General features: G+C 35.7%; 1 protein-coding gene across 4 annotated transcripts in view; it reads right to left on the reverse strand.

Annotated features, from left to right (window-relative positions):
* LOC123875351 (nephrin-like) overlaps positions 1-16083 on the reverse strand; it is a 122590-nt gene continuing 106507 nt past the window's right edge. For 3 of the 4 annotated variants that reach the window (XM_045921128.1, XM_045921132.1, XM_045921131.1), the window contains exons 16-18: positions 15585-15762; positions 14976-15154; positions 14336-14482 (exon numbers count right to left, since the gene is read on the reverse strand). In XM_045921128.1, the coding sequence (XP_045777084.1) occupies positions 14394-14482; positions 14976-15154; positions 15585-15762 (446 nt within the window). In that variant the 3' untranslated portion in view covers positions 14336-14393. Of the gene's footprint in view, positions 25-8021; positions 8026-14335; positions 14483-14975; positions 15155-15584; positions 15763-16083 lie in introns of those variants that run through there. The other variant, XM_045921130.1, reaches the window with a different exon arrangement.

Here is a 16083-nt window from a genome sequence, read left to right on the forward strand (position 1 = left end):
TCTTTCGTGTCTCTTTGTGTTTCACTCGCTGTTTGTAAATATTAAATTCTTGTTAATTAGAAACGTTAATGTATTACTTGATACATCAATAGGGATGCTATACACATAGTGGGCTTGGCAGTCGCCACAGTCGGCAGATAGAATCAGATATCCATGCTAATATTATAAATGCGTAGAAATCAGTCTGTTTTTCACGTTGAACCAATCTTTACGAAATTCAGCACAGAGATAGCTTGGCATCCTGGAAACCGGCATAGAATTTAGCTCGGAAAATCGAGGAGTTCTCACGAGATTTTTAAAAAGTCTAAAAAACTTCAGTCGCGGGCGGCAATTAGTAACGATATTTATACACGAATATTCAACATAATAGTCGCTAGAACTGCCTGCACATATAATAATACAACCATACCTCGGTTTGGCTTTAATCGGCAAAGCTGGATGGAAAGAGTGCTGTGCTAAACAATGCACAGAGCTAGAATATATCCTGATGGTTTAAATGATAACTCAAATTTTAAAAAAACCCACGACACAAAAATCTCAATAAGAAAATTAGAAAAGAGCTGATAACTTTCAAACGGTTGAACCGATTTTCTTCAATTATGTAAAACTAAGAACACTCTCGATCAAGCCACCTTTCAAACAAAAAAAAACTAAATTAAAATTGGTTCATCAGTTTAGGAGCTACGATGCCACAGACAGATACACGGATACACACGTCAAACTTATAACACCCCTCATTTTGGGTCGGAGGTTAAAAATCGAGCATTATGTAGAACTAACATCGGGACGGTTTTGCTGTTCAATAAAATTTGCCAAATCAAATGTGTCGATCCAACTATGTTTATAGCAACCCTGTGTGATCGTAATTCTGGGAAATATGTACATAAAAGTAACGAATGGTACTAAATAATTAATTGAACAGTATAGAACAACGTCTATAGCTAGGTGTATGTCACCTACTATTTGGTGTGATTTCGACCAAGACCAATAGGCATTATTGGTCTTGGTCGAAACCCCCGACCCAAAAAGAGGGGTGTTATAAGTTTGACGCGTGTATCTGTGTATTTGTCTGAGACATCGTAGCTTTAGAAACAAATTTTAATTTTTTTTTAATATTGTAACCACAAATTCGCGGTTTTCAGATTTATTCCTGTATATGTATAAGATCTACCTACCTGCCAAATTTCATGATTCCAGGACAGACAGACAGACAACAAAGTGATCCTATAAGGGTTCCGTTTTTATTCTTTTGATGTATGGAACCCTAAAAACAGTGACAACTATAGCCACAGTTAAAACTGATCAGATCAGAACTCAGTCAATTTAAAACCATCAAAAGTAACAGGGGAATTTTGGTCAAAAGCCAGTCTTTTAATAAAAATATCGGTAAGTGTGCGTAGCAGCAACGTCGATGCCCCCATCTATATGGGATTATTGTGTAAGGAAGACGCGATTGTGAATTATTGGGGCGGTATCGGGCGAGGATACGTAAGAGCTTTCGCCCATCTGAGGGTAGCGCCGATCATAAAACATACGTTGCTTATATGCGACCTGATAAAAGGTATAAAAAATAAATAAAAACGGAATACGCTGGTGGAATAGCATTTTTTGAGGTCAAATTTTCTTCGATTTTAGATATTAAGCTGCTTTACGACCAGGTATGTGGCATGATGGCTGAATGGCTTAATTAATGGTCGAATGCCCAAAAAGAGAGCCTTTATCTCTGCGGTGGTCTAAGTTTTCCAACGAGCTGGTTAGTTTGGAATTGTCCACAAGTGAGACAGCCCGTTTTTGACTATGAACAAATGGAAATAGTAGGTACTTGGATATTTAATATTAATTTACTTAGTTTTAAGTAATCTATGGTTGTGACCAAATAATAAAAGATATCTCAGTGTCTGCCTCTATAGTCTGATCTCAGATCTATAATCTGGTGGGAGGCTTCGGCCGTGGCTAGTTACCACCCTGCCGGCAAAGCCGTGCCGCCAAGCGATTTAGCGTTCCGGTACGATGCCGTGTAGAAATCAAAGGTATGGATTTAATGAAAAAGCTATACCCCTTCCAGGTACGCCTGCTTCCATCTTAGATTGCATCATCACTTACCACCAGGCGAAATTGCAGTCAAGGGCTAGCTTGCATCTGAATTTAAAAAATAAAAGAATCTGAATTTAAAATAATAATTTAATAATATTTCAAAAGCATAGGCTAAAATCAAAAGTAGATAATATTAAGAGGGGTCTCTCCGTCACTCGCTCCATACAAACGTAGTTCCAATTTCATTTGAATATTAAACAACCAAAGTCCATGAAATTTTGCAGACATATTCTAGAAACTAATATCTATGCCTGTGGTTTTGCAGATTTATGTTAAATTATTCGGTTTCAAAGTTACGCGGTCCTAAAAATTCCCATACAAATCTTTGACCTTCTGTAATTTTAAAACTACATATTTTTAGATAAATCTAAAACACCACAGGCACAGATATTAGTTTCTAGAATATGTCTGCAAAATTTCATGGTTTTTGGTCCTCTTAAGTAAGTAATAAATGTAGATAACAAGCAAGTAATAACAACATAGTGTCACAGAAATCCATGCAAATTACACTTTCGTCTTTCAGTTGATTATGTATGCTACATAATCAACTGAAAGACGAAAGTTGTCCAATCCACAACCTGTTCAGCAAATTTAAAACTTTCGTGAAAGCGAATGCACAAAGTGCAACTAGCGTTTGACCTGCCCCTGGGCGCATCAGGCGAATAGTGGATATTAACATAGCTTTGTGAACGGTAACTTTGCCTTCACCGGCCTAGACGGAACTGAGGTGATGACAAAGTTAGAATAAAAAAGGTCTAGAGATTTGAATGAGAAATGAAACTTATTTAGTCTTGTTAAAAATAAACAAGTGTAAATTAAAAATTTATAACACCCCCGACAAGTGAAGGTTACAGTAACTAGAAAAGAGCTGATAACTTTCAAACGGCTGAACTGATTTTCTTCGATTATAGTTAAGAACACTCACGATCAAGCCACCTTTCAAAAAAAAATCTTAATTAAAATCGGTTTATTAGTTTAGGATCTACGATGCCACAGATAGATACACAGATACACACGTCTAACTTATAACACCCCTCTTTTTGGGTCGGGGGTTAAAAAGAGACTTTTGTACCTAAACTTTCAAAATCATAATAACAATGTGAAATTGTTGTTTAATTTTTTGTAAATATAAATTAGTTCAGATTCTCTTAGGAAGAAGAATGCTTAAGTGTATGTTTAAATATAGTGCCTGTAATTTTATTAATGCATTCAAATAAATCATAGAGTGAGACACCTTGCTATTATATTTTTAAAGGCGCTCTAAGAAATTGAATAGCTGCCAAGTAGCCTACACTTTACTCACGACCGTTGCTTTATGGACTCCATAGAAATAAACATTAAACTACATGATCATAAAACTATCCCCTATCAAACTCAACATGTCTACTAAAAAACATGTCGTAAAAATCATCTGATTTCAACCAAAAACCCCTTCAACCCTTACAAGTAAAGCAATAACTCTTTAGGTATGGACAGACGTTAATAATACCCCATAAACCATCAAAGGGCTTGCATAAACCATCTTCAAAGTTATTAACTTTAGATTGTCATAAACTAAAGTGCCCCATACTTTTATAGCGGAATTAGGGAGAGTTACACAGACGGGTAATACCAAGATATCTTGAGCTACCGTGCATTGGAAACTGAACTTTATTTATATAGTCTTAGGGTCTATGTGGGTGGTAAAATATAATGTTGATGTATTGTGTTTATGGCAAGGTTTAGTAGGGAAATATTCGTTTTTTACGACGTAAGAATGGCCGAAGCTTACGTATGGAGACGTTATATTAATGTTGTTTGCTTTGAGCTGAGTGATCAAGGGTTGGAATCGGTTTTTAATTTTTGATTGATCGCTTTTTTAACCCGCTGCAGAAGGGTTAAGATTTTTGCAGTTCGTCTGTTTGTTAGTACTTTAATTATAGTTTTTAGGTATTTTTAGTATGTACTTATCAAACTCATCCCTTGTAAATCCGTAACTAGTAATAAATCAATAAAGATATAATTTGTAGGTTTCGTTTTATTTTTTCCTAGCTAAGTAAGTAGGTACTTAACGCGGCAGAAAATAAAGTTTAGATAAAAAATGTTTGAAAAATTAAATAACAACTTTTGAAAAATCAAAAGTGTCTAAATATATAGATAGTATTTAGATTCCAAACATAGGTATATTCTTTGCCTGTTTTCATTTTTTTTTAAACCGTTTTAGTCCTGAAACGACATAGCTATAGGTAATATTTTCCCCGGAAAACTAAATAATTCGGGATTTAAAAACGTCTAACAAAAAACAAAACGTCTAACAAAAACGTCCATACAAAAAATTCACAGGCACCGGCTATTTTGAAAATGAATTCACAAGTGTAAATTAAAAATTTATATCACCCCCGACAAGTGAAGGTTACAGTAACTAAAAAAGAGCTGATAAATTTCAAACGGCTGAACCGATTTTCTTGGATTATAGCTAAGAACACTCTCGATCAAGCCACGTTTCAAACAAAAAAAAACTAAATTAAAATCGGTTCATTCGTTTAGGCGCTACGATGCCACAAATACACACTTCAAACTTATAACACCCCTCTTTTTGGGTCGGGGGTTAAAAAGTGAACTCAAACGCCATTCCAATGTCATATTAGCAGTGCATCACGTATGGTTTTAGCCTGGGAATAAATAGTAGCTTTCAGAACAAACTCACTGCGTCGCATTGTCGCTCATACATAACGCTTATTGGATGCGGCGGGACTTTTAAGGATAGACACATACAACGCGTCAAGAAAACGCGACTCATAATCTTTATTTAGCCGGAGCAACATATTAGTGGTGCATGACAATGGCAATATGGCATAAAATACTTTTCAGGTAATTGCTAAACTTCTTAATTTGTATAGGTATATAAAGCGAGAAAATAGTACCTGAATAAAATACCTATTAGTCAATTTACACGTAGACTCCTTCCTCAAAAAGTTAAATTAAATGGCAACGTAAAATTTAGCTCGCACAATGCTGCTGTCTATATTCATTCTAACAAACGCCTTCTATCTATCATGTAAACTCCTCTCTCATGAGATAAGACTTTCGGGAGAGCTATCAAAGAAGTAAGCAGCTGTATCGGGTTACGTTACCAAGAGTGCGGCTTGAGCATGATATAATAATTTAAAACTCATCATCACTTACCACCAGGTGAGATTGTGGTCAAGGGTTAACTTGTACCTGAATAAAAAAATGTACCTATAAGTATCTATTTAATCCGTCGTGTCGTCACGTTTCGTATGCGTCCAAGCCTTTATTACATGCGACGAGATTCTTAGAAAGATGATACCATGATATATTCTAGAAAGCTCCTTTCTGCGGGAAATTCTTTAGATCAAGTTAACTTGGATAAAAGTGTGAAGATGTTGGTACATTAATCTTTTGGCTGAATGAGTGATGTTGGTTTTAACTTTGAACAAGGTGTGAAGTTCTTAAAGAACACTTTTATGGACTATAGATTGTATCACACTAATATTATAAAGGAGAAAGTTTGTATGTGTGTGTGTATGTGTTTGTGTGTGTATGTTTGTTACTCCTTCACGCAAAAACTACTGGACGGATTGGGCTGAAATTTAGAATGGAGATAGATTATACCCTGGATTAGCACATAGGCTACTTTTTATCCCGGAAAATCAAAGAGTTCCTACGGGAATTTTTAAAAAACCTACATCCACGCGAACGAAGTCGCGAGCTTCAGCTAGTCATGCTATAAATATTAGTTGGTCCGATAATCTTTTTTTTTAAGTAAAGAATAGCGAGCAAGCGAGCAAGGCTGATGTTAGGTAAGTGGTTACCGCCGCCAATGAAAATTTGCCAAACCAGAGGAACCGTCGAATTTGTTGGTCCGCCCTTTGAATAACCCTATGTAATTTAATGGGAACACCGCCGATAGGAATTGATTCCACGGTTTGCATGTGAGTGGAAAAAAGGATCTGACACAACGAAGTGCATCAGGCATCCAGGTCCTAGGAATCTAGGTATAAAAAAATGAATACATTACATTTATTTCCTTATAAGTGTAGCATGATATGTTTTTTTTATTTTATAGACTAGCGCTGGGTTGCAATCAGACCTGCATGCAGTTGCCCGAAGATTTGATCACTAGGTCACACCGCTTCAGTCACATGAATCACACTAATATTATAAAGGAGAAAGTTTGTATGTGTGTGTGTGTGTGTGTGTGTGTATGTTTGTTACTCCTTCACGCAAAAACTACTGGACGGATTTGGCTGAAATTTGGAATGCAGATAGATAATATCCTGGATTAGCACATAGGCTACCTTTTATCCCGGAAAATCAAAGAGTTCCCACGGGATTTCAAAAAATCTAAAGCCACGCGGGCGAAGTTGCGGGCATCGGCTAGTCTCTTGTAATTTCAGAAGACATTTTGATCAAACCAAATAAAACATTTTAGGGTTCCGTACCTCAAAAGGAAAAACGGAACCCTTATAGGATCACTTCGCTGTCTGTCAAGAAACCTATAGGGTACTTTTCGTTGACCTAGAATCATGAAATTTGGCAGGGCTTATTATGAAAGGGCTTAACCTATACATTCTAAAACAGGTTTTTATTTATTTTTATGTAGGTATAATAGTTTTTGATTTATCGTGCAAAATGTTGGAAAAATACCCGAGTACGGAACCCTCATTGCGCGAGTCTGACTCGCACTTGGCTGGTTTTTAGGAAACTTATGGCCTATAGAATTTATGCTCTACCTAAATTGAACAATAATAGGGGAAATATTTTCTAGCGCTAACAAATTTCATTTGGACAATCAAATCAATCTTTTTTGTTGTTTTGTCGCGCTACAGTGGGAAAATGGAATAAATGGATAGTTTTCAATTTATGACAAAAAACAAAAACATGCATCACTTTGGGCTGAATTTTACACAGAATCACACATATTATAAAGGAGAAAGTTTGTATGTGTGTGTGTGTGTGTGTGTGTGTGTGTGTGTGTGTGTGTGTGTGTGTGTGTGTGTATGTTTGTTACTCCTTCACGCAAAAACTACTGGACGGATTGGGCTGAAATTTAGAATAGAGATAGATTATACCCTGGATTAGCACATAGGCTACTTTTTATCCCGGAAAATTAAGGAGTTCCCACGGGAATTTTAAAAAACCTACATCCACGCGAACGAAGTCGCGGGTATCAGCTAGTAGACAATAAAGAGTGATATTTCCTAATTTATTTTTAGAATTTTGATATGTTTGCTGTATAAAACTAAAAGGCACTTATTAATCACTAGAGGATCCCCGCGACTTCGTCCACGTGGATTTAGATTTTTAAAGATCCCGTGGGAACTGTTTGATTTTCCAGGATAAAAAGTTATTCGATTACAGGAACGCAAGCTACTTCGGTACCAAATTTCATACAAATCGGTTAAGTGGATGGGTCTTTAGGAATCCCGCAGGAACTCTTTGATTTTCGGGGATAAAAAGTAGCCTATGTCCGTCCCCGGGATATAAGCTAACCCTGTACCAAATTTCGTCAGAATCGGTTACACTGTTGAGTGTTGGGCCGTGAAAAGGTAGCAGACAGACCGACAGACAGACAGACAGACAGACACACTTTCGCCTTTATAACATTAAGTTTGGAGGATTAATCAAAGTAGTACAAGTGTAAATTAAAAATTTATAACACCCCCGACAAGTGAAGGTTACATTAACTAGAAAAGAGCTGATAACTTTCAAACGGCTGAACCAATTTTCTTGGATTATAGCTAAGAACACTCTCGATCAACCACCTTTTAAACAAAAAAAACTAAATTAAAATCGGTTCATCAGTTTAGGAGCTACGATGCCACAGACAGATACACAGATACACAGATACACAGACACACAGATACACAAGTCAAACTTATAACACCCCTCTTTTTGGGTCGGGGGTTAAAAATAGCAGCAACATATCTAACTAAAGAGACAAGCACAATAAATTAAAATGGACCAGTATGAATAAAATAAAGATCTCGAGGACCAGAAATAAACTCGGCGTGCTGCATTTGACAGGTATTCTGCATCGTTCATTTCATTTGGCCCTAAACTTACTTTGTCTATATTGAGCGCACAGGTTAACTCGCGCCAGAGCAGAGGTATATAAATTGGAATGAAATGACGGTGCGCTTGCATGCTTCTATTTCGGTCAGCTGTTGTATTTAATTAAAACTGGTGTGGATTTAGCTTTATATACTTAATGAGATGGCTGATGTCTCATCTTCGAACTCTACCCGTTGTATTACTGTCGTTTCTATTCATATGAAAACCTTAACAGGGCTCTCACCGTCACTCGCTTCATACAATCGTAGTTCCAATTTCATTTGAATATTAAGCAACCAAAGTCCATGAAATTTTGCAAACATATTCTAGAAACTAATATCTGTGTCTGTGGTGTTTTAGATTTTTCTAAAAATATGTAGTTTTAAAATTACAGGGGCTCAAAGATTTGTATGAAAATTTTTAAGACCGCGTAACTTTGAAACCGAATATTTTAACAGAAATCTGGAAAACCACAAACATAGATATTAGTTTCTAGAATATGTCTGCAGAATTTCATGGACTTTGGTTGCTTAATATTCAAATGAAATTGGAACTACGATTGTATGAAACGAGTGACGGAGAGAGCCCTGTTAATATTTTTGCACACTGGCTGTGACAGTAAATAGAGTATTGGACTGTAATAATGAAATTATGTGATGTTTTGTATAGAGGTAGTTTATGGATTTTATGGGGTTAGAATTCATTATTATTGAAAATAATTAAAAAAATAGATTTAATTATTATTAGGTATTATTAACGTCACTCTGTACGAAAGGCGCTCAACGACGTCACACAAGGCGATAAGCGAAAAATATTTTTAATTTTTTTTAACATAAAAATATTTTCCTGCACAATTTACTCTATTTTCATGTTAAAAAATTTAAAAATATTTGTCGTTTACGCTTTGTGACGTCATTAATCGCCTTACGTATTACGTGCCGTTAATAAATAATGTTATGTTAAAAATTTAATTCTCTTAAAATTATTCTCTTTAATAATGATTTCAATGGTGGGCCTACAATTGCGAATAAAATAGTAATGTCTGTGCGTAAACTAATTTATGCCTGGAGCACCCGCTATATAAAGTGTAGTGTTCTAAAGTAGTCTAAAGTCTAAACAAACAGCAGCGCAGTTCCACTTTACTGTACCAACTGAACTTGGCAGCGGAACTTATTATTGGGTAAGGTTAGGTTACGAATTAGATAATGACGTATAGCTTAGCTTACGTCATCGGTGGCGTACAGCGTCATGCCGGACGCGGCCTACAGCGTTTGTAAAGGCCTTGAAGGTTATGTTGGTGGGCCTACAGTTTGCGAATAAATTGTGTCTCTATGAGTAGACTAGTCTGTGTCTAGAGCACCGCTATATGGAGCGTAGTGGATGCTCTAAACAAACAGTTACGGCGCAGTTTTACTGCGGGCGCACTTAAGTTGCAGCGCTCATATTGTTGCATCCACTTTACTGTACCAACTCAACTTGGATGCGGAACTTATTATAATGGGGGTATAGGAGTAAATGTTTATGGTGTTAGATTGAATTTATTGGAAGGTAAACTTAAGTTAAGTAATGTATTAGAAAGGGACTCTGTTTTCTGTTTCATAGCGAACAAGATAAAGTTAAACAGCACTAAACCCGACTACGCGAACTGCCGATAGATAGCGATAGATAATAAAATTGTTTTTCTGTCGCTCGGTGTATTTTAACATTGTACTTACTATATTTGTAAACTCAGAATTTTTCCTCTTTCATTTGATATCCCACTCGATACAATAGAAGAAAATTTTTTTGGAGACCCCCAAAGAAAGATAAGATTTTCAAAGTAAGACAACTATACCAAGTGGGGTATCATATGAAAGGGCTTTAGCTGTACATTGTAAACAGATTTTTGTTTATTTTCATGCATAATTAAATAGTTTTTGATTTATCGTGCAAAATGTCGGTAAAAATATCTGAGTACGGAACCCTCAGTGCGCGAGTCTGACTCGCACTTCTCCGGTTTTTTATCCAGTAGATGGATGGCTTTTTTACAAAATTGCTTGGTCATTGTTTTTGTTGATATTATCATAAAACTTATTAAATACCTACAGGAAATAGAAAGCTTATAACAATAACAGTAACAATAATTTTCTTCTCGCTTGCAGTGGCTTTGGTTAGTAGTTAAAATGCTCCCGCTGTAACTTGAAGGAGTTCGCACACGGCAGCAAAACCCGTAAAAGGCTCAAGAGCCGCAAAAGTTATGAAGGCCGCAAGAGCCATAAAAGTTGCAATTGGAGCATTTTCTATTAATAAAAATGTGAGAGTCATCGCCCTTCACTTCGTCCTGTCCTTTGTCGATTTTTAGGTGACTTTACATAAGATTTTTCTCCATAATCAAGTACCAAACCAATGATTTTAAGCTTATTTCGTGGTTTAACGACATTTTATAGACCTCCAGCCCACTGCACTGACCACCATAACAAGGCAGCGAGAAGTTGATGGATGAGGAAGGCGGAGAACCATGTGTGGTGGCACGCTCTCGCGAAAGCTTATGTCTAGCTGCGGATGCAACAGGATTTGCGCCTGTTACGGCTCTTGCGCCTCTAGCAGGTTTTGCTCGCCGCGCCGTTTCGTGGTATGCGGTACCCTTAAAACAGAACAAATGTTACAATCTTAGCCGGAAACTTTGTGCTGTGAGATTTAAACCCTGATTTATATTCTTGTAATGTGTGCCAGAAATACTAGGGGAAAAACAATTTCTAAAAACTTCGAAACTTTTCAAGTGATTTAGGTGTTAATAATGCGGCAACACTATTGTTGAAGTCGGATTTTCTTTTAGTTTGTACTGCAATTGTAAATTTTACTAGCCTATTGATTTAGCCTAGCCTTTACTCGTTGACCACGTCTTTGTTTTCGTGAACTAGGCTCTTAAAAACTCCGTGGGAACTCTTTAATTTACCTGGATATAGAAGCTTATGTTATCACACAAAAATAGGACATAGTTAGAGACGTGAAGAGTGGCATAGGCTACTTTTCATCCCGGAAAGTCAAAGAGATCCCACGGGATTTTGGAAATTTCGAATCAAAGAGTTTCCACAGGATTTTGTTAAACTTAAGTCGTGAGCAATCAGCTAATAACTTAATCACTATCATATTACATAAAAATGCGACAGTGTGTTTGTTTGTTGGTTTGTCGTTCAATACCGCCGCAACGGAGCAACGGATCGACGTGATTTTTTGCATGGACATAGGTAGTTAAAGACCGCGAGAGTGACATTAACAATGACATTTTATCCCGGAAAATCAAAGTTCCCATGGGATTTTTCTAAACTTAAGAGGGCTCTCTCCGTCACTCGTTTCCACTCGTTTCATACAATCGTAGTTCCAATTTCATTTGAATATTAAGCAACCAAAGTCCATGAAATTTTGCACATATATTCTAGAAACTAATATCTATGTCTGTGGTTTTCCAGATTTCTGTTAAAATATTCGGTTTCAAAGTTACGCGGTCTTAAAATTTTCATACAAATCTTTGAGCCCCTGTAATTTTAAAACTACATATATTTAGAAAAATCTAAAACACCACAGACACAGATATTAGTTTCTAGAATATGTCTGCAAAATTTCATGGACTTTGGTTGCTTAACATTCAAATGAAATTGGAACTACGATTGTATGAAACGAGTGAAAACGAGTGACGGAGGGAGCCCTGTTAAATCCAAGTTGGTGAAGTCGCGACTATTAGTCAATTAATAACTATAAAAACCAATTAATCCCAATAACATAGTTGAATGCATAATGCAATAAGAAAATTCAAGAAAGAAATAATCAAATCGAATCACGTCAGCATACTTGCGAAACTCGGTTTGACACAAGAACTCAAAAGTTACTCGGCCCCAATATTCTTGATAGCATTGGTTCAAACTTAGTATTTCAAGAAAGTTATTACTAAAGTACTTAGTTATATTATGAAAGAGTTAAAAGTTATTTTATTTTGAAATTGAAGCTTTCTCATGTTGAGAAAATGAGGATTTTGTTTCACTTAGTCGATGATATGCAGTTTAAATTATTAAATAGGTAGGAATTCCATCAGCCTGTTAGCGTCCACTGCTGGACATAGGCCTTTCCAAGAGCGCGCCTCCGCCTTCCTCATCCACCCGCTCCCCGCCACCTTCTTCAGGTCATCGGTCCAGCGGGCTGGAGGTCGTCCCACAGGCCACACTGCGCTTACCCGTACGCGGTGTCCACTTCTGAAGACGTCTGACCCATCGGCCGTCGGTTCTACGACGGACATGACCTGCCCATTGCAAAGTAGGTAGGAATACACATCTAAAATCTTACTTACCTAGTGCAATTTAAGATAAAAATATTTTTCTCAAAAAACGCACAGGCACCTCGAAATTTTCGAAGATATGTGCGTTTTTAACCCCCAACCCAAAAAAGGGGTGTTATAAGTTAGACGCGTGTATCTATGTACCTGTGTATCTGTCAGTGGCATCGTAGCTCCTAAACCCATGAACCGATTTTAATATAGTTTTTTTTTTGTTTGAAAGGTGGCTTGATCGAGAGTGTTCTTAGCTATAATCCAAGAAAATCGGTTCAGTCGTTTGAAAGTTATCAGCTCTTTTCTAGTTACTGTAACCTTCACTTGTCGGGGGTGTTATAAATTTTTAATTTACACTTGTAAGCAATTAAATGTCACTAATTGTTTTACCGGTGAAGGAAACATCGTGAGGAAATAAATATACATATCCTTTCATACTGATTTCAAAGTTGTGTGAAGTTTGCCAATCCGCACTTGGCCAAGGCTAAACCCTTTTCATTCTAAGAGGAGATCCATGCTAATTAGAGTTATCTATAATGTAAATAAAACCAGACAATAATTATGATAAAAATATAAAGTTTATTTCATTCATCAAATAATTATTTTTATAATAATGTAATACTAAAACGTATACATTTTATTGAAATATTAATCATTGAAATCATCACCATGTATAAACTATTAAATTATGGTGTGTGACTGTGTGAAGCATTATCAAGACGCCACACTGAAAAAAATACAGGAAACTCTACCACAATTATGAGATTCTTGTAAAACGGCGCTCTACTTAACGAAATACAACAAATGCCCACTACATTCCATAGAGCGCCATACGTTTTGTCTGAGCGCCCGGGGCGCTTGCTCTATAATATGACATCGCTTACTTTATAACTTTCATGGCATGTAGTGCACTAATTCAATATATTTAACTTTCCATACATTTAATTAACTTTAGTCTAAGAGCTAACACTATTAAGTGGGATCAAAATTACAATACAAATACATACATCATAAAAGTATTACACTGTCTACATTAATACCCGTATCAGATAAAGACTTAATACCTTCGATATGTTAAATATTATGGCAACATAATAATCTTACTCCAAAACTCTGCATGATGAGGAAAAATTCATCGATTTCCAAATTAATAATAACTATCAACACTGCTGAATCTTATATTATTTTGGCCGCTTGGTTTATGGGTAAAAACCTTTTAGTAAGGATTTGGTGCTTTGTTGCCAAAATTCATACTAATCTCATGTTGTTGTCTTATTCACAAAAAGTTCTGTGTGGAAAAGAAGGCCAATTTATTTTATGTATTTGATTCTAAGCTTCTTCAGTAAAGATAATAATCTTTGATTGATTATAGAAACTAAAATTATAGAACTTACACTATTTTTTGTCTGTTTTTCAAAAACTTCTTTTGACGTCTCAAAAATATTTGAATTAGATAATAACCTAGAATCTAATTATAACTCGATATAAATAGCACTCACTTTATCTTATCCACAAATTATCACTAACGTAATACTGCATGCATACACATCATCATTGACAAACTACTCATTTATCATCATAACTGACTCCTTCTTTCTCTTTATTTTCTACTACATTCCTAAGCTAGACTATCTTTAAATTATTTATTTTGATTTTAATGCCAATTGAAATATTACGCGCATCACCAAAATTGGGAGTTCAAAATTAATTGTATAAAACTGAAAACTTCAAATTACATAATTATGAATTTTAATTACTCTAGAGTCTATGTGTATTGTGTATATAATCAATTTTGCTATTTTACTAATATTAATATTTGAAAATATAATTCAGTAGGTCTGTATCTATTCTATCTTTGATTACAAATGCAATAAGTTATTTATGCTATCTCACATTATATTTTATCTTTTACATTATCACCATTGTGTCTTGTATCCTCGTATCACTCAGTTTGTGTTTCCATATCATCATGTCTTGACAAATCTGTTTCTTGTAATAATTCACCGTCGCTGTGACCGGAATCTGTATCAGCTGTAAAAAGAATGTCGATTGTAATAAACAGTTCTAAAACTTAGATAATTTGTGATGTTCTGATGCTTTTGTTAATCATTATTTGTGCTTAATTAGTGCTATCAAAGAACTCTTGAAAAAATTCAAATATGAAAAGAATATTGTTTTATTTCTGCTCTCATATTGTACCATAATATATGACACAATTCTAATGCGTAATATCACAAATAGATAAGAGTTTTCCTAAAAGTTTCATCATGAATTGTGCAAAAATCTGGAAACATAGCTAATCAAAATTTTTAATTTTATTAACAACATAAAATTAATAATAATACCGATGCACCCTGTAATCTCTCGATAAGTTATATAGCAATGCTGTAATTTGTCATAAACAAATGACTTAACTTATCGGTAGATCACAGATAGACTGATTTCATTGATTTCGGTCGAAAGTCTCAGTGAACAAAGATTTATTCTAAAACTTTTCAAAAGCTAATTTTTGCAGGAAACATACCATGAGGTCTAGTATCTAATGCCAGCACAGCGAGTGGTGTATCATCAAGTACTCCTGACCACCTAGCAGCCAGCACTCTGGATCCTCTGTGACCTCTCACAACGACTGTTGGAACTATGCTCGGTGAAATTGAGGACCCACTGTACATTGACACTCCAACGCTTCGACGCAAGATTGTACTGCAAAATGAAAATTGGTAACTATAATATTATATTTATTCTCTCTATAAATAGTAAATTAACATTATTATAGTGGTCCAATAGTAATACATTTTTGACTTCACATATGACCTAAAAAAACAGTAAATAAAGATTTGAAACCGAGTATAAAAAGTAATCAATATTGTTATCATCTTCGGCATCGTCTTCCAGGGTCCGTGTTTCCTGCTACGTATTACTTACGTAAGTACCTTCAATGCAAAAGAGTGAATAGGCATCCTCTAGACAAGCGCATTCCAACCAGACCTCTTCATTGTTTTTCACTAAGCAAGCGTCATCAAGCGCTAGCCTATCTTGTAATTTAATTCAACCTAGACCTCCTTGTCCTCCGTTTTCCATCTAGCAAGCATCATCAAGCGCAAGTCTGTTTTGCAATTCTAAAAATACTTACTTTTGTTCTGGATCTCTTTGCGGGCTTTGTCTTTTCTTGCAAATCACAACAAGCGTGACGCACAAAGTCGTCAGTATTGTAAGCAGCACTAATGATAACGAAGCTCCTACGAGCAATGCCACGCCGTTATCACTTGATGGTGGTTGTGGAGGCATCGGTGTCATAGTTTGGAGTGAACCTGAGAAAAATAAAGAATGGCATAATTTGTGAAATAACAGTTAAGGAGAGAAAGATTTTCAGTAATTGTGTAATGCAAAAGAAACATGTTTTGGCTTAAGGCCTATGAACGCCACAGAAACAGAAGGAGATTAGCACAGCTTGCAATTTTGTGTTTGTTTAGTAAATTGTAACTAAAGATAGTCAAAATATTACTATCAGAGAAATTAAAAACTTAAATTTTGCAACACCAATGATATTTTGAAGCATGAAAAAATGCCAATGGATTAAAATAGAAAAATACATCTAAAAATACCACATTGACGAAATCGCAAACGTAAAG

This window comes from Maniola jurtina, chromosome 19 (assembly GCF_905333055.1).
Source record: "Maniola jurtina chromosome 19, ilManJurt1.1, whole genome shotgun sequence".
NCBI lineage: Eukaryota > Metazoa > Arthropoda > Insecta > Lepidoptera > Nymphalidae > Maniola > Maniola jurtina.